The sequence below is a fragment of the Erithacus rubecula genome, assembly GCF_903797595.1.
Source record: "Erithacus rubecula genome assembly, chromosome: 4".
In the NCBI taxonomy this organism is placed as follows: Eukaryota; Metazoa; Chordata; class Aves; order Passeriformes; family Muscicapidae; genus Erithacus; species Erithacus rubecula.
The window spans coordinates 5,810,542-5,836,548 of NC_136686.1; the positions used below are offsets into that span (position 1 = coordinate 5,810,542).

Here is a 26,007-nt window from a genome sequence, read left to right on the forward strand (position 1 = left end):
GGGCTATAAAAAGGATCTTCTGCAGAACTTTTTCTAAAAGACTGCTGACTCTGTGAAGATGAGAATAAAACTCTGTTCTGAGAATGAAACTCAGCAGCCTGGATCTTAGCTGGTGGCTTAGTGCCTAAATCTCCTGCTGAAGATCTGGCTCAGCTCTTTTGGGTGAAAACAAGCCCTTGTGACACTAACAGCAGATCTCCTGCTGTCTCCAAAGAAGACCATTTCTCTTTTCAATTTTTCAGCTGAATATTTGGTTCTACTTTTTTGGGGAATGTGTAAACCTCTGACTTAAGGGTTCCTAATGTCAGACATCATTATCAAGTACCCAGATTTCCAGTGTCCCAAATCTTATCACCAAACATGAAACCCTTTCTTCAGTATATTCCTCCTGTGTCCAAGTAATTGTGTGAGAGCACACAACTGAGAGACATTGAGTGACCCAGGGTGTGCAGAGCAGCAGAGGAAAGGCAGTACAGGTGTGTGGAATCACCAAGTGTCTCCCACTGTGACTCCTTCAGCAGTGGGTCTTTCAGGGTGGCTCACCGTCAACCCAAAGTCTGGGAGAAGGATCTAGGCTGCTATAAGGTATTAGTAGGTCTTAAAGAACTTCAAAGCACAGTAATTAAAATTAGGCTAAATAATGCCAAGTGGAAAGAGGATTAAAGGAAATAACTACTACTTGAGACTGTGTCAGAAGTCTGAGATATCTGAGGTCCTTGAAAGGCAACAGAAGTTGCACGACTGATTGTACTTCTAAGGAACATGGAATTTAGAAATTACACATCCTGACTTCATCCTCTCAACTTTATAACAATTAGGTTTACAAGTCCTCACCTTCATTTTTTTTATTGACCAATGGTATTACCTCACTTTTTTGTTTTTTATTAATTCACTTACTGTAGTGTTGAAACACCTTTATCAGCTGTAAATTCCTTAGTTCTCTGAGGTAAGCATCTTCAATTTTCTTAGTCCCCAGATCATCCCCAGGCCATAATAACCTGCAGGGGCATCCCTTCCCAACCTGGCTCAGTAGTGACCCACCAAATCCCAAACTAGACTGACTAGTCACATCTGGCACAGGACAACTCCAAGGAAAAGAGAAGGCACAGGCTGCTCACACAAGGTGTGAGAGGAGAAAAGGGAGGCACCCAGGTGAAGGTCACTTCTGCTCCATGTCTGAGAGTTGACATGCAAGACTCCCCTGCAGAAGCCTCCATTGAGGTGATTTAAGGCAGGATGCAGTTAGAAAAAAGTTATAAACGGTGATGAATCCTGATTTATGACAGAAATCGCATCATTAGCCAACAACAGAATGCTTAAAAGATTTGTGAAATTTCTTCCTGTGTTTGTATTTTTTATTCCACTCCAGATATCTTTATCATGGAGGCTTAAACAAAATCAGGTCATGGCAATGTGTGACGCTGTTAATCCATACCATGAGTAATCTCCCTGTGCTGCCAGAGCACAGATAAGTGTTCATAGGTTTTGCCCAACTGATTTAAAGTTAGGTCACGCACACGAGGTGTCTGCCTGCCTGTTCATAAATCTTTGATGTGTCTGGCTGGCTGGTGTGTTGTGCCTGACATATGAACTGTGCAAAATACAGTTCACAGGGTTTTATTGCAGCAGTACCTTTCATAACTCCAGCACAGGTATTTTACACCTCCCAGACACAGTCACTAGTGCAGCTGTCCAGTCCCAGCACATCACCTCTGTTCAACCCAATAGCTCTTCCAGCTCTCACTCCACTGTTGCCAATTATATTCTCCATATTACAAGTCTACCTGATGGGGATTTCCTTTCCAGAGGTAGAAAGGACCTAAACTCAGGTCTGACATTCAATGCAGCATGGAACTTCCTCACATGAAGATTTTTTGCCTAAAAATCCCCCAGACAGATCACCTGGCAGAAGGAGGAAGCCCATCAGTATGCTCAGTGCCTTTCCTGACTCTCCATCAGCTCAGCCAGTAAAATCTTCCTACTGGAAGCATTCCTCACTGTAAGCAAAAAGGAAAATACTCCCACTCTCAGGTGGGAGTACTGGTTGCCTCTTGAAAATTAGCTATTATTAGCAGTTCACAGTTTATGTTTTGATAGTGGCCTTGACATAATTAGAAATAAATGAAGGTTTTACAGTTCCTGTTTGTTCTTCCTCTGAATTCAGTGCAGGCTGTTACAGGAGCTGGAAAATCAAAACAGCACCCTGGGAATACTAAGGAGTTGTCTGTATACAGAAGTTGCACTGTTTTAAATCTAACTCAACCCAGAGCAGGGGCTCCCTAACATACAGTAATTTAAAACTCTCTTCTTGCAGTAAATTTTTGCACTCCTACTTCAAAGCATAAGTTAAAATAAGCAATCCTAACTAAATCACTGGGAAAAAACTCTATTTTTCATTCCATTGATAAAATTTGGACACAGACCTGTTAATATGGATTAGATATGACTCAAAGAGTTCACAGCTTCCTGCAACCATTAAAATATCCAGGGCTGTACCATTTCATACACTTGGTATTATCTGATGTATTTCAGTTTGTCAAGAGCCATATTTTATTTTTAAGGAGTCTTAAAAGATATTAAACTGCTTTTTTTTTTTTTTTGGAAGTCACAATATTCTTTTGCCTTAATAAAAAGTACCAGATAGTAATGAGACAAGCTGCAAGATCTTCCTTCTCTTCTGGGACCTTCCATTCCATCAAAAGGGACAGAGACTTCCTCAGATCTTTATTTAATTGAAATTTTAGTGAAAAGGCAAGAGTGCAATAGCAGAACCCTGCAGTCTGTATAATCACAATGAACTCCCATGACACCAATACACAGTCACAACACTGCTCCAAAAATCAAGGGCAAACAGGAGCAGAGAGATAAATGAAGCCAAGGGTTTTCAGTATAAAAGTGGTGGATGTTTACCAGTGGTGTTTGCCCTGCAATCCCTGGGTGAGGCAATACAGGATGAGCCAGCAGGAGCCCAGTGTGGAATCTTTGTAAAGATCCACAATGCTGACCCACCTGCTGCAGCACTTCTGAACCAGCAGGTCTTGGTTAGGCAGCACACAAACACTTGTTTAATTGGCACTCTTACCTCTGCAGCCAAGTAGTTTCCAGTTGCCAAATGCTTAAATCTAAATAAGCTATTCCACTGTCCTGCCCCTCCCCGGCAAGGGTCGTGGTGGACAACCTAAAAGAAGAATTTAGATTTTCATCATGCTCTTCAAGATCATACTTCAGATCACTGACATTTCCTGCAGCTCACTCCTAATAAAAATATGCAAACTACATCATTACAGCCTTCTAAAGAGATGAATTATGTGCTTACACAAATTTCACCACAGATAACAACTACTCACACTTTCTTTTTGCCAAGTGCTAGGAAATACTCCTGTTACTTTCCATGCTTTCATTAATCTATTCCCTGAAAACATGATGAGCCAAATTTTGCTCTTAAGTGAGATGGTGTGAATCTGCAGCTCAAGAAAGTAAGGAGAGCTGTTCCACACTACTAGGCACTACTTAAAAGCAAAATTCAAACCATCTTACATTATTTTATCAATTATACCAACTCTATTTCTGACAATATATATATTCTGACAAAGGGACTTCTAAAAAAATTTCATTCAGGTGATATATCTTCCTATCATCTGAAATACCCCAGGTTATTTCTTTTACCCCTTGACTGTGCTGTAGGTCATTTGCTTTCTTCAAATCTAGCAGTGTCTGTCTCCTTCAAGAAGGAATCTCCAATAAGTTCAAGTGCAACACACTCTACTCCAGACATCCTTACCCAGACAAAAACCAATCACTTTTCTGAAAACTCTGTTTTAAATGCTTTAAATGTTTTAAACAAACAAAGTTTGTTTATCACACAAGACTCTTGGGTATAGGAGTTACATTATTGTAATAGCAAGGATTTGAGATCTACCAATTTCCAGTGTCTCTTAGTTGAACAAAAATGTTAGTTCCCTTCTCAAAATTACCCCCATCTACAACATCCCCTTTATTCAGGTTAACTTTTAACAAATGTTGATGTGTTGTGTGATGTTTGGGAGATTTTATGTCTGCCATGGATTTCCATTTTTCATGCTGCACATGAAGTTCACTCATGAAGTTAACACTCAAAACTCAGGAGAGGTGAGTGTCCTTTGATTGGCTTTGATAAAATCACACCATTTACGTCAAGTCTGAATTTGAAATTTGACTCTTCCTCATTTTATGCAGGTAAATATAGTAAGAAAGCCTCCTCTCTCCACACACACAGAGCAATAAAGAAGCTCTTCAGGGTACATCCTACACAAACTGCTTCATGAAATAATAATAGTCACAGGGAGGTGTGTGATGATATCAGGAGCCTATGAATGACTCATGCTGTGATGCAGTTTTTTTACTGAGCCCTGGCCTTCAGGTCCTAAAGTATTTATCAAAAGAATTTAAAAATACCTCTATTTCCCACAGTGCTTTAGAACTTGTTGCAGACGTGGCTGACTGACGTAACGTAGTGCGGAGGAAAATGTGTTGCTTCTTCTCATATTCATCACAGGTCAGAAACTTCTCTTGCTCTGCATGAAACAACCTCACAACATCTCCCTAAAGAAATAGGAAAAAGAAACACTGTTAAGTGGTAGGCAAAGCCACCACCACCTTCTATTTGTAACAGCTCCAGTGATGCCAGCAGAGCTGTTAGGAAGCAAATGCTTCTGAGTTTCTTATTGCTGGAGCAGGTAACAAGTGAAGAGCATTCAATCTTTGCACCAAGTCTGGAAATCAGATGAGATAATTCAGACCTGTAGGAGACCTGTGGCCATTTGGGAAAGCATCACAATGAACAGTGGGCAGAAATTAACCTAAAGGTGATTTTTAATTCTGGTTAACTTTACTAAATTGATTTTTTCATTTCTAATCTCTTTTACTATTTAAAAGAAGTGAAGAGATTTTTCTAACATTGTATTATCTTATCTCTTCTACTCTGCAATCAACACCAACGCCCCCTTTCTATTTCTTCTGCTGGAATAATTTTTGTTTCTTCCTGCCTCTCCTCAAGACTTGAAACACTATCCTTAAATGGGCCTACACAAATATACAATTTTCCCTTTCAAATTCTTCCTCAAAAACTGCTGGTACCTTGACACTTACTGATAAATAGCCTGTTGATAATGATTTATTAAGGTACATGTGAGGACAAATTAAACTTATCTTTAAAATGAAAATGTAAAGAGATAAATCTACAGGCATGAAACTGTGCAATACCTCAGCATGTAAAGCTATATTACCTTATTACAGCTATTGTCATCTATAAGCCTGTAATACCACTTTGAACACATCCATAAAGTCCTTATTTCTTCTTTTATTTGCCAGGTAATATGTCTCCACAGTCAAATACAGTGAGGTTTTTGGGATTAAAAAAATTTAAAAATCATACTTACTCCTTTCAGTACATCATCTCGGTAACTACTGAATTTCATGAACAAAGTTATTTTCCAGCTTGTGTTACAGTTGACAGCATTCACCTTTAGGGAAAAAAAAAAAAAAAAAAAAAAAGACCCAATTACAGTATTAGGGGATGTTAGTTTATTTTTGAGATATTCCATTCTTCTGAAAGACCACACCACATCTAGGATGGCAGGGGACATGGCTTAGCTACACATGTGCACAGTTCCTAACACTGATCCTGAAGTTCTCAAGTGTTAATGATTGTGATGTTGGAGAAGACTGGGTGGGCAAATGCTGCTCTGTTTGCTGACAGCCTACTAAGAACATCCCAAAGGGATGCTGTATGAGGATTTACTCTCACATCTGTCAGAGTTTGAAATACTCAAAGAAGTCTCACAGAGGTTTCAGTGCCAGGGCATCACTGCAGTGAGAATATTTCAACTTGTGTTTTTGAGGTTAAGCTGGAACCAGTTTTTAACACTGGCTTTGAGCCCATGGTGGGCTCATAGTGGGTTCTGGTTACCAGTGGAGAACAACATATCACAGGATCACAGAATGGCCTGGGTTGGAAGGAATGTAAAGATCATCCAGTTCCAAGCCCCTGCCATGGGCAGGGACACCTTCCACTATCCCAGGTTGCTCAGAGCTCCATCCAGCCTGGCCTTGGACATTTTCAGGGATGGGGCAGCCACAGCTGCTCTGGGAAACCTGTGCCAGAACTTCACCACCCTCACAGGGAACAATTTCCTCCTCATATCCAATCTAAACCTCCTCTCTGTCAGTGTGAAGCCATTGCCCCTTGTCCTGTCACTCCAGGCCCTTGTCAAGAGTCTCTCTCCATCTTTCCTGTGGGTTCCCTTCAGGCACTGAAGGCCACAATGAGGTCCCCCCAAAGCCTTCTCTTCCCCAGGCTGAAGAATCCCAATTCCCTCAGCCTTCCTATAACCATCTCAGATCAGCAGTTACCCCTCCTGCTCCCTGAACTCACCTCTTTGCAGCCAGGGTTATCTAGAAGCTCAATGTTGCTGGCATGCAGAGGCTGTCCTGCATTGACTGGCATGAGAACAACTTTATCTCCCACCACAACCTGGAAGTCAGAAATAAAATGCAACTTAGACCTATGCAGTTATCCAATAAAATGAAGTAATATAGCATATTTAGGAAATTACTCAAATGCATGCTCTAGGAATGGCACTTGGTGAATTTATTTGCAGGCAATTCACACAGCAGGTCTGTTCATCCATGATCTGCAATCACTTGGGTTCAAGATTTCCCACTAATGAATCCTCACATTCCCAATAAGCATGTCCTCTGGTACAGCAGAAACTCCAGACTGTGAAATAGATATGAATCTATGAATTCCAGGAGCAGCTCAGTTCATATAAGAGTTACATTAAGTTCTCTTTATCCCAGAGAAAGCTTAGAAAGTAATCACGAGCCCCAACTCTGTGGACCATCTGCTGGCAAATGTCCTGACAGGCTCAGGAGTTCTGTGATTCAGACTGCCTGACTGCATCCCAGAAAGGCACAGAAATCACTGGAAATTCAGAAAGAGGTGAACTCACTCCATCCCCTCTGCTGTTGTTCCCTGAACAATGTTTGGGCTCAGCAGAGGCAGCAGGTACAACAGGTGAGAGACCTTCTCTCTACAAGAGAAATTCCTGGCTGGTTCCCTACAAGCAAATTCCCATGCCCTTGCAACTCTTTACAATATACAAAACAATATACAAAAAATTCTTTAACTTAAAAACTGCTTGAGACATGCATATGGAGAATTCAATTCATGCCTGGAAGGGGGAAAAAAAAATTAAAAAAAAAAACAATCCACAGATTAGTTGGCACTGGGTCCTGATTTGCTTATGCTGTTCACAGCAATTCTGAGCACACACAGACATGAAGACAAGTTGCTACATGTGATTTTTTACTACATGAAATGTTGCACAAGCCATGCTTTCTTTTGGAAGCCAAATAAACAAAAACACATTCTGCATTGATCAGCACATTTCCAATGAAAAAGCTGAGCCCAGTTCAGCCTTTGTGCAACTTCAGTGCAGGTGAATTTGGCCCTCACATTGCAGAGGTGAAAAGGAAGGTTTGCCTGTTCTTTACCAACACAGCTAAAATAAACAGCAGCATAAGACAGTGTCACCATGCTCAAATCACACACAGAAATCCTACTTGATCCAAGTCATGGGAACAAGCTCACTAACAGAACCAAAATAATGACAAAACACCTGTAAGACACATTTCTTATGAATACATTCCTGCATGCCATGCTTCACACAGACATTACTTACAGCCTGTTTAAGAAGTTATGACCAGACAACTCATTAACCAAAATACCACCAGGTTTGCATCCTGCAAAGTGGAATCAGGACTTCAAAACTGTTGCATGTACACCAGGACTATCACAACTAAATCAGTAAGAGAACATATCATTAGGCATCTTATTTAAAAAGAGAAAAAAAAGCAAACTCTAAAATGGCAGATAACTGCAGTGCAATCCACACAGCACCAATCCAAAATCTGCTCTCAGGGCAGATTTTGCTGTTCAGTCCATCTGGAACCCGGTCTAGACTTAGTTCTATCTTCCACTGAAGAGCAGCTTCAAAGATGAAGACTTAATTTCTGCAGAAAATACTGCAATTATGCCAATTACTGTAAATTTTCAGTCATATTTTTTCATTACTTTCATTGACTTGCAAAATTTATCAGTTGCTAGTGAAACTAAGCTAACCTTCTTTCAGAAAACTAAGTTCTAAAATATTTCACAGGGCTAAAAAACTGTAATTGCTTACCAGAAGAGTCACACACATTAATTCCTGTATCAATTCTCAGATTCCTTTTCTTTTAGGACATATGGCATATTTAGCTCTACCTTGCTTGCATTACCTGACACAATAGCAGCCATTCAAACAGTAATTCAATATTCATTTCTATTGCTTAAAGATTTTCTAAAACATGTTTTCTTAGGGAATTTCCTCATTATAGCACAGAAATACAGTTTCAAAAAAACCAACAAAGTTTCTAAGCAGAGTAAGGACCTGATATACCAAGCTAATTCCATTAATTGAAAGGTTTCCCATGTCTGAGAGAAATTGAAAAGGAAGGAGTGGGTACAAGGCTGGAGCCTTCCTTCATCTGTGAGAGGAAAATGGGGATTTTCCTCCATCACTTGCTACTCATGTCCTCTGTGAAACAGCTGCCTGGTTTGTGTATCTGTTGAAGAGGTAAAAATGTACAAAAGCACTTAGGAGACAGCTACCAGAGGACTAATGTTTATCACTGGAAATTTGCAAAGAAAATTGTTAAATCCCTTTGGGCCTAGTAGAAACAAGAAACAACTTCCCTTTGTAAACTCCCTCTGCAAATTACAGTGGCAAGTTGCCAGCTGTGAAAGGCAACCTGGAAAAGGAAAATGAGCAGCAGGCCATTCCAAAGGGACTGAGTCCATTGAGTTAGGAATAAGCCTAGGGCAGTTTGCCACATGGCTTTCATGGCTCAGATAAATCAGCCTGTCAGATAAATCCCCATGGATTTGGATTAGGAAATGGACTAGGAAAGGGCTCTGTGGAATGGGATCTTGCTGCCATCACTGCATTGATCTGTAATCTCTGTAGATCAACAAGTCTGCTCCCAAACCATAATGTAGGCTGGAAAATGGAATCAGAATCCCTGTAGTACTGAGGATGACTTTGAAGGCCTGGGATGGATCTGCTGCTCTCAGCTGTAAGATGTCACAGAGGTTTTGCAGATGGCAGGCAGGAATCCCAGGTCCTCCCTCTGAACAGTGTGACACACACTCTTATTGCCCAGCCATGAGACCTTAAAAGATGCTGAACTGATGTTATTCTAAAAAATTAAGCCAGAACAATAAGCCACCCCTTTTTCTCTCCAAAGAAGGGAAAGAAATACCAGGCTAATGTTTGAGCCATGTTTGTTTTCCCCAGGGGAAAGGCCATGCACAGGTCCCCCTGAGGGTTATATTTGAGACAGCGATGTCCAAAATTTTGCAGGCAGCAACTCTAATGCAGGAAAATGCCAGAACCCCTCAGAGGTGCAGGCAGTAACCCTAATGCTAGGGTTGGCCAGGAAGTGATAAAGGATAGGTAGGGTCCACAGGAGTTTTTTTAAATTTGGTTAGAAGCAAATTTATATACATTGTATAAGTGTATATATATATAAATTTTATAAAAATTGAAATATAATTACACAATTATATAATTCATATATACTATAAATTATAAACATAAAGTATAACTTAATATAATTAATATAACTTTATGTATATTTATGGTATATGACTAAATATAACTAATATTGTACATATATTGTTATAGTATATTAGAATATATAATACATAATATATAATATGTAATTAAATAATATAATATGTAATTATAAACTATAGATATAAAGATGAAAAATAGAAATATAAAAAAAGTTTAAATATCATTAAATTAATGGGGTTTTTTGGGATTTTTTTTTTTTTTTTTTTGGCTAGAGGCAGTTTTGGCCAGGGTTCTTTTGGGGCATTCACTTTAGAGGATTTTTTGAAGGGGATGGGACTTGCTCCTTTTTTCCACCCCTTGCCTGCTTTGGGAGAAAGGAGGATTTTCACATACCCTTTTGATCACTATGTGGAGCAGGGAAAATTCTGACTTTATGGATATTTTACCAGAAGGTGGGAATGCAATCCTTCTCCAGTGCACAACAGATTGCAAAAGGAGTTGCAAGCAACCACACTCCTCACTCTGGACAGCACCCCAAGGGCTGGGTAACCACAAAATTAATGAGAGAAATACATGAAAAAAGAGGCATTCCCTTTTACAGTCCTAAGGCTTTCACTGATTATGCACAGGGGAAAGAAGCCAAACATTCCCAGGTAGGTCTACAGCATAAAACCACAAAAGTCCATCATCTTGTGGCCTTCCCAGAGGCAGATCTGAATTCTCCACATCAGGCAGTTAAGCAAGCCACAGAATGAAGAAGGGAGTTATGATCTCACAGCACAGCTCTCAGATCTGCAGCAATGAGCTCTCCTGTGCATTCTTCCTCTCATCAATATGCAAGACTCCTGCTGAAACCTACCCAGAAAAGACTTTCCAGACTATCCAACCCAGCTCCAATCATACATACCATTTTCATGTCAGAAGGGAATACAGATTTAAAGAAGCCTGAAGTATTTCCTTGAGACTTTCTCTACTGACCTCTTGAAAAAAATGTTGCCCATAAAATTAAAAAAAAAAAATCCTTTAAAAAAGCAGGCTCCAGCATAAACTATGATTTCTTGTCAGCTTTGTAAATCTGCACACAACAGGTAAAACTAGTAAAGATACCTCAATGGAGAGGTTCAGTTGAATATGGCAACACATCAGATTCCAGACCATGTAATTTAGTAACAATTTCCAGTTACACATGAAAGATAATAGTCCCAAACACTCTTCTAATTTCTTCTTTCCCGAACTGAATCCATTATGAAATATGCCTGCAGCAAAGAAATCATGTCTCCTGGAATTCTTCTCCTTTCTTAACACATTCAGTGTTTCCACTTACATTGTCACCTTCACTCCTCAGTTTCCAGAATGGCTGGATGTAGAACCAGGAGCCCTCATTCCCTGCAGCATCCAGGGACACTCGCATAGCATTCTTCTCTAGCAGAGCTGGCAGTCTCTTGTTGACTGTGAGGTATTTGTTGCTTTTTATGTGCAGTAGCTGGGAACAAAGAATAATTAAAAAAAAAAAATTAGTACAGCTTCTAGTTGCTTTTTCTCCCTCTAGTCAAAATAGGAGGTGCAAGCTTTCACACTGCTGAGATTTTCTGTAATAAATATAAACACAAAATAAAACCAGAAGGCAGTTATCAAAGTATGCTACACTTCAGGAAAACAGATGATCAGTCTGTGATTGAGAGAAATGTGTCAGGGATCAATTTTATAGCAGAGCAAGAGTCCATTGCAGTCTTCCTTTCATGAATTACATCCAACTGCAGAAAAGTTGTACTGCACTTAAAAACGTAGCTCCTCTCATTTATATGTCATGAAATACAGATTACTTCAATGATTTAAAAGGAGCTGCACAGCACCTCTCTAGCATGATTTTGAAATAAGTCTTGAAGATAAAAGACACATATTTACATTCAGATTCTAAACTGCAGCACCAAGAAATACACAAAGAATTTTTATTATGACATATTATTTAAACAGGAACACGCAGCACTCCTGGTAGGCTTTGAAACAGGCAGAAAAGCACAATATTGTAAACTTCACCAAGTTCTGTTTACCTGACCCTTGACAATCCAGATTACAGCAGGTAGTTAGTTTCATTTTCACTGTAACCTTGAAAGGAAACAACTGTTTCCTTTCCAACACTGAGAAGGCAGCTGTATTTCAATAGGTTTACCTGGATGACGTTGCTGTATTTTACAATTTCACCCAACAGCTTTCTGTTTTCACTTTCATTCTGCTTCTGTTCCAGTTCTGCTGCATGCTGCAAGAGAATGATTATTTCTTTAGACCCTACAAAAGAAGTACCTGAAACACACAGTGCAAAAAGGGAATGGCATCATATTTAAATCCTGCAACCTACAAGCATTGCTGCACTGGAAATATTAGCACCTTGATGCTGATTTTGATTTTTTTTTTTTTACTACCCAAAATAGGGACTCTGTCACAATTTATGGGTCATGTCTGAGATACATGCTATTTTAAAAATTTTCAAGCCCAAAAAGCAATTCCAGGTGCTTTATTTCATCCTGTAGAAGATAATAAAGGCCCCATGATTTGCTCCTCACTATCACCACTCCTTTTACTTGTTGGGGTTTAATTGTACAGAAACACACAGACTCTACAACAAAACAAAAACAGTAGGTCACAATTGGCAACAATTAAGATTAAACAGAATAGACTGGGTCAAACACAGCCACAGAGCAAATTCTCAGCTGCCAGCACTAACTGCTGTGTAACTGGCCACACACCATGTGCTTTCCTTGCTGTTTTTAACTGGAAGCACTGGTGACCTCTCCACTGCCCATAAAACTGTCCAGGTCTGACAGGACCTTGTTTTCACTTAGTCTCATGCATTCAGTTATAACATCAGGCCAGCTGTTTTTCAGAAACAGATTAATGACCCCATCCATACTGTATTTGAGGCAAAATAGAATCTGCAAAAGGGATCACAAATGAATCACCTAGACTGAAGGCAAGGACAAACACAATTTTGAGGAATTTTCTGACTAAAGCATTGAGGACATCCCTTTGTCCACTCTTCTGCGTAATTCCTGGTAAAGATTTCCAGCATTATTTAAACCAGAGCTCCATCCTGATTTTAACAACTCCATTTTTACCTTATAAAGCTTCTGAAAGCACTACCTTGCTTACAGCAAAGGCAAAACCCCCAGTCCAATGTGAGATAAACACCAGGCCAGGGGTTATAAATGCCAGTCAGGAGGCTGGAGAGCTAAAGAGAATATAGAGTTGCTATGGTGGCATAATAATACCTATCACAGTGGTTCCCAAGGCACTTGTTATTATTCTTTCTGGTGCTATTGTAATTCTACAGCCTGCAGATTGAGATAAGATTACAAATACAGATGTCTCTTACTTGAAGTTTCTTCAGCAGTGCTGCTTCAGTATGGTTTCCTTGTTTGGCTTGCTTGGCTTTCCAGTACTGCTTCTGGGCTGAATATCTGTTCATAGGACACACCTTGAAAAGGCAGTCTGGGGAAAGATTGAAAGAAATACTCCTAAGTCATGGTGAAAGACATTTCCTTCATTTGTAAGTATGCTTTGGTTAGGTCTTTTTGTCCTGAAATGTCCAGATACCAGTGTTTAAACATAGCCATCAAGTCAGCTTGGTGGCAATGATACCAGACACAGGGTGGCACAACACCAGAGCTGAGCATAAAGCCTTTAGAGCCTCACAGGTTCCCACTTCGTGCAACCTCTGTAAGAGCCCCAGGCTGTGATCCTGCCATGTCTGCCTGCTGATTTATGAGCACCCCAACATCACAGATGCACTGTTTGAAGGCAAGTGAAACCTTGAATAATGGTCCTGCTGTCTGTATGCCACACACCTGGCTTGCCCTGCTCCTCCTGGCACTGCTGAGTCCAAGGGTGGCAGAGGAATTCAGCAGTGCCAGCCACCAGGCAGGTTCACACAGAGCTTGGGTCTCTGTGCCTTCACTGAGCTATTTTTACTGTTGGGGTTTTTTAATCAGAGACACAAGCTGAATATCACCACAGACCAGGAAAAAAGCAGGTGAGGAGAGAGGAGCCACCTGAGTAGGGTGGGAAGAGCACAAGAAGGAGAAAGAGGAGACTGCAGCCAATGCTGAGATGCTGAGTAAGAAATGAGGAGCAGCAAAGGAAAGAGAATCTCAACACACTAACCCTCATCCCATCCCTACCACCTCCCCATGTGGAGTGAGGGGGCTGTAGATCAGGAAAAGGAAGAGACATCTGGAATGAAGCCAAGGGGCTCTTCCTTAAATGCTTGTTCAATTGTTCTTTATTTCCCACTACTGTAATCAATAATTCAAAGTTAATGTTACTTGGCAATAAACTGAATTTTGTGAAATTCCCTGACTGGAGAGTTTTTGGTTTGGCTTTTTGTTGTTTTTTGTCCAGTGGCAGTGTTATAAACTGGAAATAGAGGCTCGTGATTCATCCAAAGCCAATTGCTTTTAGAATGATAAACAACATCTAGTCTTGCACGGTCACAATCATCAGCTGCTCTAAAAGCAGCAAGACTTGACAGACATTTCATGGAGCAAACGCTGCTAACTGACCTTTCTCACGCCACCTGAATTAACAGGCAAGAGGAGGGAAGAGCTCTGCTGTGGGAGTAGTAAGGACACCCAGGAGTGCCTGGGTGCAGCAGGGTGAAACTCTTCCCCAGCTGAGCTGTGGATGTCAAAGGAAGGTCTGTCCCCAGTTATGAGCCCTGCACATTTCACTGGCACAGATGGCCAAGCATTGGCTGAGGGCTGAGCCAGCCCCGCTCAAGCAGCAAAGCTTGTCCATACAAAACTGCCCCCAGGGGCAGAACTTTCCATGGCACTGACCCAAAGTGCTCCAGGATTTGCCCCCACCTTGCAGCCCTGAGTTGCTGTTCCAAGGAAACAATCCTACAAATCCTTATCAAAGCAAACCCAGCCACTCTGCAAAGGTGTTTGCTCTCACATTTATAATGGCAATTACATCACACAACCTAGAGTACACAATCCCCAGGTGATTTTTATAATATTCTGGAAAACAAGAAGGTGAAAAAAACCCCATTAAATTGTACTGTATATTATAGGATATTTTACCTGAGTATCAGGATTTCAGCTCATAAAAGTCTGCTATTATTTTCTGTCACAATCTATAATTAACATGCCTTCTTCAGAAGGCTTCATGAAACATTTATTTCTCTAAAGTAACAATACCTTCTTTTTATAGGACCAGTCTTCATTTCTCAGCTACTCCCCACACATCCTGCTACTTTGAGTAAACACAGTGCTTCCCATCCTCCTGCAGTGTCTCAGAGCACAGTGCACTCTGCAGAGGACCTTTTCCAAATCACTATTACTTCAATTGTATTTCCCTCAATTTATAGACTAAAAAAAAAAAAAAGGTATTATTTGTTCCTACACAAGATTTTTTCCTATTTTATTTTACTTTTTAGGACTCCAGATGCACTGAAACCAGGTCATCTCGTAGTTTTTCTCCAGGGATTTTTTTTCCCCATTTATTTTATTAGAATAACAACACTATGTAAATTCAAGCTGCATGATCCTAAACATTGCAAGGGGGTGGAACAGTGCCTGCCCTAGAGATGCTACAGTTCAAATAAACAGGAAAAAAAGAGAAGCTGAAGCATAAGATTATAAAGCAACTTTCTACCACACAGCAGATCAAAAAGCCATTCCCTCCTGGAGGTCAGTCTAGCAACCCACTCATGAGACAGAATGTCTCTTCTGACTTCTCCAGACATTCCCAGATAGTCCTAGGTCCCAATCCATTTATGGAGTTTTACATAAATGTTTCTCTTCCTGAGGACTAATTAAGGAGGGAATATCAAAGGTAAGCAAATAGCACCTTCACTCAGGAAGTCTGAAAAGGAAATTATTAGGCCCTTTAAATGTTTCTTGATATTGGATAAAGATGGTCTAGAACAATATATGTCAGATGCTTTCTCTCCCTGCCCTCTCTTGGAGTTTTTTTTTTTTTTTAAGTGCTAGAAATTCAACTCTTGACAATCATAGAAGATTTCTTCGGCTTGCAGAAATAAAGAAATTATCATATGGCTTTACTAAAACCAGAGAAATTACTAAGTGGAAATGACAGAGCTATAAAATCACAGTGTGTACAAATCTATTTGTTTTGGGGAAAAAAAGTAGACAGAAAGCTTAAAAAGAGCTAATGTGGAAATGAAAAAAATTGAGGGAGAGAGGAACAGGGCAAAAAAAGTCCTAGGCAGGACAACAAAAAAAAGCTATCAAGAGTCTGAGAAACAAAATAAAGCAATTATGGAACTGGGGGAAACAAGAAGAAAATAGAAGGAGAAAACCAAATAATGCAGAAGTCAAGTAAAAAGAAAAATGGCCAACGGAAGAGGAAAGGGTGGGAGGAGGAAAGGAGAGAGTGCAGAGGAATGTAATGGAAGGGAGAGAATACCAAAGAACAATGTCACAAAAACCTTAGATCAGACTAAAACCTGAAAGGCAAAGAAGGGTATTTAGGAGCATAAGTATCACTTTCACTGCAGAAGCCTCAAGAAAATAAAGGAATACAAGTAAGAAAGTTTAGACCAGTTTAAAAACTTAGGTCATTTTACATCTGAAAAAGGACAGAGACTCATGCTCCTTTTCCAGAGCTGCTAAATCTGACCAGCAACTCTCATCTGTGATATTTTACACCTTGGAAGCTGAAGGTGTTTCCCACTGGAGATAGGAGCATCCAGCTGAAGTGTGTTTAGGGTCCCAGACTAAGGAAACCTGCAGTTGTGTGCTCATGATGTGACTTTTCTTCAGAGGTACAGGACTCCTGGCACACACACTGTTCTTCCCAGTCTCTGTGAACCCAGCCCTGCAGCACAGTAAGCATTTCCATCCCCACATTCAGTGCCCTGGATCTCACCAGCTTCAATGAAATTAAGAAATACAGCACCTGGTTTGATCAGTCCCTTCTATTCCACTGCAATGCAATATTTTTTTTTTGTGGGGTTTTTACACCAGCTTCAGGAAACATATGTGGAACCTAATTCCATCCTCCTCTGCACTGATGCAAATTTGGATGTGCACCCTGGAGAACACAAAGCCACAGGTTCATCCCAGAGTGACTGAGCTTCTTCATATGGACACAAAATGAGAAGCAACCACATCTTCCCTTAGCTTAACAACACTCCATGCTGCAGGACATTCTGAAACAACCAGAATAGAAACCACCCACTCAAAAAAAAAAAAGAAAGTAAACACATAACAGAAATGAAACTGCTATTTTGAGACATGTCTTTACATAGCCTTTCAGTTCAAGCCAACTGCTCAGTACCTTGATTTGATCTCTGAGTGAACCCTGTAGGGGAGATATAAGCAGTTCAAAACCACAATTTTTCTTTTTTGTCCCTCCCACTGGGGAAAGGGCTGATAAAATATTACCAAAAAAGAGCAAACACAGTCCTCTCTGATATTAATTTTCAGAGTCAGTCCTTGAAATCTAAACATCTTGTCAGAAACATGTTTTTCTCATACTTCTTTGACTCCCAGGTCGTGCTCTAACCTCAAATCAACGCCAGTTCAGCTATCAGTGATAAAAACATTGTAAACCATACAGACAGTTCCTATTAGTGAAGAGGCCCTACTCATCCTGCTCTTAGATGCTATTTTCAGTTGCTTATGTCTAATCATTCAATTAATCATTCATGCCTAAGTCTTCCTTTCATGTCAAGAACCTACTTAAAGCAGTTTTTGTTTGGTTTGTTAACTTTGCTGCTTTAATTGAAAGCTATTTCCCAGAAGATTCTTGGGGGAGAAAAATATGGATTTTGCTTAGATTCTTGGTTAATAGAATAATATTTAGCAACTCTTTTGCCTCAGGGCTCTGAGCAGAGATAAGAAATTTAGCAAAGCAGGGCAGAGATGTGGTTTTGGTTGCTCTCATGGTAGAGACACCTACATGGTTCAAGGCACTAAATCTAAATCAGACAGCAAGTTTCTGCTGGGCTCTCAGCAAAGCTCCTGATATTTTCACACTTAGAATTTGACTTAAAGGACAAAGGAGAAAACATCCAAATGATCAGTTTATCTTTCCTGCAGCCATCCCCCTGAACACACATTGATTCTGGATACTTGAAGCAGCAAGAAAATCATATTCAATGCCCCTAACACTATAGCCATGCTGTCAGAGAGGGTGGGTTCCATAAATTAATATGACATTTACTTTTCACTAATTTAGTTTGTCCTACAGGTTTTAGAGACCTTATAGCACCTTTCAGTATCTTCAGGGGGCTTACAAGAAAGCTGAATGGAGGACTTTCTAAAAGGGCATGGAGTGACAGGAGAAGGGGAAATGGTTTCAAGCTGAAAAAGGGTCGATTCAGATTGAGTAGAGGGAAGAAATTGTTCCTGTGAGGGTGGTGAGGCCCTGGCACAGGTTTCCCAGAGCAGCTGTGGCTGCCCCTGGATACCTGGTAGTGTTCCAAGCCAGGCTGGATGGAGCTCTGAGCAACCTGGGATAGTGGAAGGTGTCCCTGCCCATGGCAAGAGGCTGGAATGAGATGGGCTTTAAGGTTCTTTCCAATCCAAATCATTCTGTGCTGCAGCTCACCCAAATTTGCATGCTACCACCATGTCAGCAGTCCCAAAATTAAGCTATGGTGCTATAAACTAGAGAAATCTAAGAAGTGACTGGATGAAAGACTGCAAAGTGAGCTAAGCAGCATCAGGGAGGAGGAGAGTAGCTACTAAAAAGTTTTGGGGCAGGGGAGGAGAGGGAGAAGAGGGATTCCCCAAAAAGAAGAGGATCTGAGGAAAGGAAAAGTTTGATGCTGTGGAAAAGAGGGAGCAGAGGCAACTGGAGATAAAGGGATGTGTTATGCAAGCAACAGACAGAGGTTACAACAAGGGACAGAGCCAAAACTGTCCACAACTAATGGAAACCATTCCCCTGCAGAAGCTGGGATGTAACTCAGGAGTACAGCCCTTGGTTTCCACAGCAGCAGAAAACAGCTGTACATTTGTCAGTGTCCCATTCCCCTCTGACATCTGCTCCACATGTGCTGCCACCACTGATGGCAAATCATTAGTGCTGGGAGTTCTATCAGCTTCCACCCTGCATCAAAGTGTCCAAATCATAAACACAGAAACCTATCAATTATTTCTGTCTTTGCCTTTTGAAGTTAGAAATTAACAGCATGGAGCTGCATGGAAAGAACTCTAATGTAATGAAGTTATAAAATCAAGCCCTCAAACACTAGACAGTGAAAAAATTACAGTTGTCTTTTAAGCTCTGTTGAGATCCTTAGGTGCATTTGTAGGTATTTGGGTATATTCAATTTTCCTATCACAAGTCTTTCCCAGTGACCTTGGTCTCATCTAGAAACCTGGATATGCTCAACTTTAGAAACACAACAGGGTAGTCCAGTGACAGAATTATTTTCCACAGAATCCCCATTTGATATTTTATGCAACCTGGAAATTGTGAGTTGCACATGTACTTGCAGGCAGCAAGAGGGTGAAATCACTCTTAAGTAGCCTGAAAGTCACACTGGATGCCACCTACAGCTCTGCTTTAAAGTTATTCAGTCACACAAGCAGCTGAAATTTATTACTGTTAGTTTCTAAGTGTGCATCCTCATTTTCTCAGTTTCCAGTATCTGCCAGTGTGCTGAATGCTCACAGCTGGAACTGGAACCAACTGCTGATGTTTTCTGAATATATAATGGAAAAAAAGTCTTGAACTGTCTGGGAAAGCAGAATTTCACTCTTATGATGTTTTAAATGCTTTATTTTTTTGCAACAGGAGCATATACATAAACACTGCAAATAAAATACTAAGGTTAAGCATGTCAGTGCAACCCCTGAAAATCATAGAATGGTTTGGGTTGAAAGGGACCTCAAAGATCATTGAAAATAGATACAAACAGCCTTGAAAAACATTTCCCTTGCTCTAAATCAGGCAAGTCATACTCTCTTTATCTCAGAACCAGTGTGAATCCAAGCCCTTTTAAACCAAAAGAAGCCTGGGTCAGGCTAGCAAGGCTCTGCTCTAGCACAGTTAAGAGTATTTTTTTAGCAGTCAAGAAGTAAAAACTACATGTTGTCAGTGCACTGTTATTTTTTTCCAATAAGCAGAACAGCAGAATTATCCAGATCTACAAGGTCAAGTTGAAAAGAATCAGACACAGTTTTAAGCAAAAACAAAACAAAAAGCTGACAAAATATTTGGGGGTACTCCTTCAAATTGTATCTTATAATAATAAAAAAAAAAATAAACAATCCATCAGCTCAAATAGTTTTGGACCTCACAAGTTTTTTTCCCATTTACAGTGAGAGCAGGGCTGGAGAAAAGAGCTTCTCACAGAGCAGGGGATCAGTTTTCAATGTATAGAACAGAGCAAGGAACTCTTGGACTAGAGGAAAATTCAGCCCCTTTCCCTATATTTTCCACCTGCCTCTCATGCCTTTGCAAATTTTGTATTTCATTCTCAAAATCTGCCATTCATGTAGCAGTGTGAAACTGGAGTCAGAAGTGCATCAGGTGGTGATTAAAAAGAAAAGATCCCCAGTTACTGACCTCGGAACTTCTTTGGAGGATTAGCAAGGTCACCTGCCTCTGGCTGGACCACACACCGGTCATCCACTAACCTAGAAAACAAAAATCAGCACACTCACTAAAACATGCCATCAATGTTTATAAATAAATGCACAGACACGCCTGCCACAGATCCAAAAGCTTCCACATTTCTCCAGTGTAATACAAAAAACACCTTAGAAACTCTGTTCTTCAGTTATTAAGCATAACCAAGAAAGTCTTCATTTTCCTTCCAGAGAGAGGATTTCTCAGATGGCATTAAATTATAGTCTGTGTTTCAGATTCCACTTCATTTAAATCCAGATAAAATCCCTTTTGTCACACCACATACATTGACGTTCCATGCAAAATTTATGTTTTCCTTCATCAGAACCATTAACCCTCAATCAGAAACAGTTTGTTTCTCTGCAGCTGTCAGATTTTCTTCTTCCCCATTTCCCATCTTTTTCCTCTGAGGAGGCATGTGGAATTAAGGTTCAGCTCAGATCAAAACTCCCAAAACCACATTTTCCTGTGCTGAAATGAATAAGCATTTCTTTAATCCAAAGCAGAAAATCTAGCTGACAAATCTAATATATTTCTTGCAATATTTTAGAAGTTAAATAAACAATAAAATTTAAAATATGAATTGTTAAACTTATCTCAGAACTTCCTAGACATAAATTCACCTTCCTTACAGGAAGCATCCTGTAAATAATTTGCCCATTTCAAACAATTATTCAGGAAAATCATGTTTAAGGACACGCTACTAAGAGCAACATTCTCAGCAGCATTTTTGTTGGAAATTGCCAGAAAAAGCACAAATTGGCTTCAGCCAAGTTACTCAGTATATATATTCAGCTTTCACTCAAGTTGGTGAAGGCTTTGCCTCCAGCCATGAGCACAGTGAGGCCAATCCCCCAGCCTATGAATTTTCTACCTCTAGCAAGACAACAAAGTGTCCACTGTGGCTGCAGTTCCCAGAAGGAAAAATGAAAAAGAATTTTAGAATTCAGCAGTTCCATTCTCATAACAGACCTAGATATAAACATGAGGTGTCAGTGAGGAAGGGGAGTTGAAGAAACAGCTTCAGGAGTGAGCAAGGGGCCTTAGGGAGATGTGTTTCTCATAGTCTAGTTAGGCCAGGCTTAACAAGAACAGGGTGAGGTTTGGAAAGCAGGACTTGGGAAGAGTCTTGCAGGCATCCTGCACTCTGTCATGTTCTAATAGGCCAAAGCTTCCTATAAACAGCACCTAAAACTGGGAGTCACAGAAAGCTGACTGGAAAGGACTACCTTAACAGAAGCTTTGCCAAAGGATCTTAATGCCAAGGAGTACTTCTCCCTCCCAACAAAATCCCTCAAAGGTTTTTAAGGAGGAACCCATAAGGTTTGACCTTCAGCACTGTCAGGATGGAGGCACATTGAAAAGCCAACCATAACTCACAGGGAATCTCCTGGGTTCCTTGGTGACAGTTTGTGCACCCTTGTGACAATGACAACTGTGGGTGAAAGGCAAAACTTTCACCATGGCATGTCACTGTAGCAAAAGCCAGATAGAAAACAAGGTGCTGGTGCTGAGCAAAACAAATGAGATCCTGCAGTCTCTGAGCCAGCCAGCTGCAGTGCTCAAACACTGGCCTTGCAGAGAACAGACATTCAACAATTAATATCGAGCATTTGCCATAATGGACCATAAAAGAGTTGGGCAGCATTCAGAAACCAAGGACATCAGAGAAAACAAAGGAAAGAGGAACTGGTGCTACTCCCATCCTATGGACACAAAATCAGAGCACAGAAAGGTGGATTGACCTGTGGAAGGGCAGGGGCATGACAGAGCAGGCACATCGCCTCCTGCTCAGCACCTCAGCTCTCACACCTTTGTTTCTTAAAACACAGGACAAAAATTTGAGGAAAGTATTGCTTTGTTTATTTAGCAGTTATTAAATTAACAATTTAATCCCCAGCATTTCCACACAAAGCCATTCATCCTGTATTCCAGCTGCATGACCTTCAGGGAGTCCAACAGCTCCTTGTTTACTCTGGAGCTGCTTGTTACAGCACCAAAGGGAGAGCTGAGCTGCAGGCTGCACATGATGCAAGACTTCTGTGGAGGGCAACAGAAGAGGCTCTTCAAACACAGACCACTTCCTCTGATACACAATTCAAAATATTCAAATCCCACTTTTATAGTGAGCCAAAAGCAGCTGCTGGTTTGCTACTGACACCTGCGAGTTGGCTGCGTTAAACAAGCAGCAATTCAAGACCTTTGTAACCTGCTAACAAATCCATTTGAGATGTGTGAGACCAAACAACAGGCTTGGCTGCAAAAGGTCCTGGGCACCTGCAGTGACTGTCAGACTACACCACAGCAGGTTTTAAGATCACTTGCTTGTAGGTTTGAATAGGAGGCCAAAGTGCACCAGATCAGGTTTTTCAGATAAAGGCAGAATTTATTGTATTATATTTATTGTATTATACCATAAAATGTGCAAGCTATGTAAACACTGATCCAAATTATGGTGCCAGTATTCAAGCCACTTAACCACAGTAACTTCAGAGAAGCTTTAACAAACTTCAGGGGGTTTAATTCCTCAGCTGGACTGCAGACAATACTGCTTTGTGCTCTCTGCTGTCATTCAGCACCTGGCACATACAACACAGTTGCATTTCAGTTTTCCATACACTGGCAGCACACAAATGACAAAAGAGATCCTTGCACATGTATGAAATGATCTCTAGCTGAGCTATGCCTTCCCTGAACACAATAAATACCTGGGGTTTGCACAATCCCGCCAAGTAACTCCTGCAATTAAGCTGTATAGTTCATTGGTAGTGCCTAGGATAAATCATCAGGGAAGTCAAAACAGTAATTACACCCCTGGACTTTACGCATGGCCCTTTGTATTCACTAATTACAGAAACAGGGGCTGAAAGCAACAAAGCTCATGGGACTGCTTGTCACAAATGCCCAGTCATTCTCCCACTGAAAACAGTGGAAGTTTTTCCACTCAGTGCAGGGCAAGCAAGAGCAGGAACTCCTCATCATAGTGCCACAGGCAGCAGCCTCACAGACCAGCAGGTGTTTAAGCCATTAAGGCCTCACAGTGTACAGAAGTGTACATAGCTACAGTGTACAAAGGCTCATCAAACAAGAATTGGAGCTACCTAAAGCAATGCCTAGGAGATAAGGTGTGCCTCTCCACAGAGGCAGGGGGGAAAGCAAAGGCAGTTTCAACTCTGCATTGTCATCACAGAATCACAGGATGGCTCAGGGTGGAAGGAGCCACAGTGGGGCAGCTGGTCCCAGTCCCTGCTCCAGCAGGGCCATCCCAGAGCACAGGGCACAGGACTGTGTCCAGACAGCTCTGGAATATCCCAAGTGATGACACTCCACATCCTCTCTGGACAATCTGCTCAGTGCTCAGTCACTGCACAGGACAGAAGTTCTGCTCCATGTCAAGTGGTCAAAGCATGAACCTGTGAAGTTCTGCACCTCTCTTCCTCTCCTTTCATTCTCCCTCATCATCTGGTGGAAGTGAAGCTGTCCCTTCCCCAGGAGGAGCAGGACTGAGCAGCAGCAGTATAACTGATAAGCAAGGTATGTTGGCAGAACAGTCTAATGGTGTATGGGTTCATAGATAGGAATCATACATGCTGCATAACTTTTTGTGTCCTGCAAGTTCCCCTGATTACCTAACACAGGCTAAAAGTAAATACACCAAAGGTTTCTAGGAACTTGCAGATGTAGTGCAAGAGTCAAGGAATAGTTGCACAGCTGTAATCCTAGAAGGACTGTTCCCAGTGATGAGTTATTTTAGATTTACTACTGTGATATAGTTGCATTCTGAAAGAACAAAAACCAATGTAAGAAAACAATAGGAAAGGAATTGTGGTGGGTTTCATGAATTTTAAGTCATTTTCATAACATAAGATGCTTTTTAGCTTGTCAAATAAAGCAACTACATAATATATCTTTGCTTTGTGCCTTGAATTTCAAAAATACCATCCTGAAGTGTATTTTGTCTCTTCCTACAAACAGAGATTTCCACCCAGTAATCATAGCCAGTATTATTAAGCACAATACCTGAATAAACACATGAGCTCACAGACTCTCCCATACATGGAACTGCATGTATGTATGTAAGTAAATGTGTGTAAAAAATACAAGACCCAGCTGCTGATGTCTATTACACACTCAGTACTATTTATACATCTATGGAGTATTTACTCTTCAAAAGCTGAATAAACTAAGCTAGAGGCAATATCTTCAATGACACCCTAAGACACTCAAGTTGCTTAGCATTTACTCTCTTAGTGGTATCAAAATTTCACTGCCTTTTTGAGCAGCACAAAAGCCTGGGCAGCAGCAGGAAGAGAGTCAAACTTGGTGACAGGCATCAGCAAGAGAAGCTGGATATTTTAACTTCCAGTGGAGCCCAGCAACATGTTTGATCACAAAGAATGCTGAGGTTCCATCCCAAAACCACACAACCTCAACATCCCCTCATGAACAAGGGAGCAGCCCCCAAAGCCTCCCTTGCTTTGCTCCTCAGATATCCCTTCACACAACCTCCTCCACAGAAACGTTCCTGCTGCCAGCCAGGACACTTCTTTCCCCCCAAAGTGCTGCACAAAACTCTGCTGTGCTCCACACATCCCAGCACCCACTCGGGAAGAGAGGTGCGAGTCATACCACCGAGAAACCAACCAATAACGAACAATAGGTGATTAAAACTTTGCTGCCCTGGAAATCAAACATCAAATACCTAAGTGCCAAAACAATCAGATCCACCCAGTTCTTCTCCAAGTCCACCCACTTTTCATTTCATTGAGCCTCTTATCACACATCTAGGTCAGCCCACTTCTTGTGTGCTTCAAGTGGTCTCCTGCCAAAAATCTGCAGTCATCCTACCTCACCCTTCCCAAAATGTGAGTTCATACTCCTTTCTAACTACCAGTCCCACTTACAATGATTTACAGCTCTATGATTTAGCTACTCTGTATAAAATATGTCCTTTTTCCTGTCTCTTTCCAAAGACATTTGTCACCATCATCTTTTCACATCTTTTAGGGTCACCTACATTAATCCCAGCTTGCAGAGAAAATAAAAATGTTCTTCCTTCACTTATAGCAGGGCTATTAAACCTCTGAACCATTTAGGAAGATTCCATGCTAAAAAGCCCTTTTGACAAATGGGAGAACAGAACATAACATTTAAAGAACTTGATACCAGTGAGGTATAGTAGAACAGAGACAAAAAAGTCTGGCTCCTGCCTGCCTCAAACCTTAGGAACTTTATACTTTCCTTTCTGGAAGTTTTCCTTCTGGAAAAGAACAAATTTTAATTGCCACAAACCAAAGCATAGAACAGGCTGAAAGGTGCTGTTTAATAAATACTGTTACACTGGAAAAGCAAAATTCTATGCACCTAAAACATTCCCAACTCTTCAAGATGCTTAAGACAGCAGACATATTTCACCATGACCAATCTTCAGTGTGAAATAAGGATGTGAGTGTATTTTATCCCAGCAACACAGTGTGGGAGCACTCAGGCATTCCCACCATGTGTGGGTCACTTTGAATTGTATTATCAAATGGTGTGGAGACACAAGAGCAGAAAACACAATCCCATGAACATCCTGGGAAACAAAAACACCACCATACAAGCAGGCAGCTCCACATTTACACTAATAGCTGCACAAATAATTAGCCCTAAAGTTTTTCCCTTATCTGATAGCGCATTCTTATATTCTTGTAACTGTACCTGCAGGCTTGCATGTCAAGGGGGGGGAGTAAAAGCAGAAGTTTTT

General features: G+C 40.8%; 1 protein-coding gene across 2 annotated transcripts in view; it reads right to left on the reverse strand.

Annotated features, from left to right (window-relative positions):
* ITPR2 (inositol 1,4,5-trisphosphate receptor type 2) overlaps positions 1-26,007 on the reverse strand; it is a 237,105-nt gene that overhangs the window by 189,315 nt on the left and 21,783 nt on the right. For both annotated transcript variants that reach the window (XM_079304200.1, XM_079304199.1), the window contains exons 2-9: positions 20,199-20,269; positions 13,027-13,142; positions 11,827-11,913; positions 10,981-11,139; positions 6,413-6,511; positions 5,418-5,501; positions 4,435-4,581; positions 3,083-3,178 (exon numbers count right to left, since the gene is read on the reverse strand). In XM_079304200.1, coding sequence (XP_079160326.1) covers positions 3,083-3,178; positions 4,435-4,581; positions 5,418-5,501; positions 6,413-6,511; positions 10,981-11,139; positions 11,827-11,913; positions 13,027-13,142; positions 20,199-20,269 — 859 coding nt within the window. The remainder of the gene's footprint in view (positions 1-3,082; positions 3,179-4,434; positions 4,582-5,417; positions 5,502-6,412; positions 6,512-10,980; positions 11,140-11,826; positions 11,914-13,026; positions 13,143-20,198; positions 20,270-26,007) is intronic.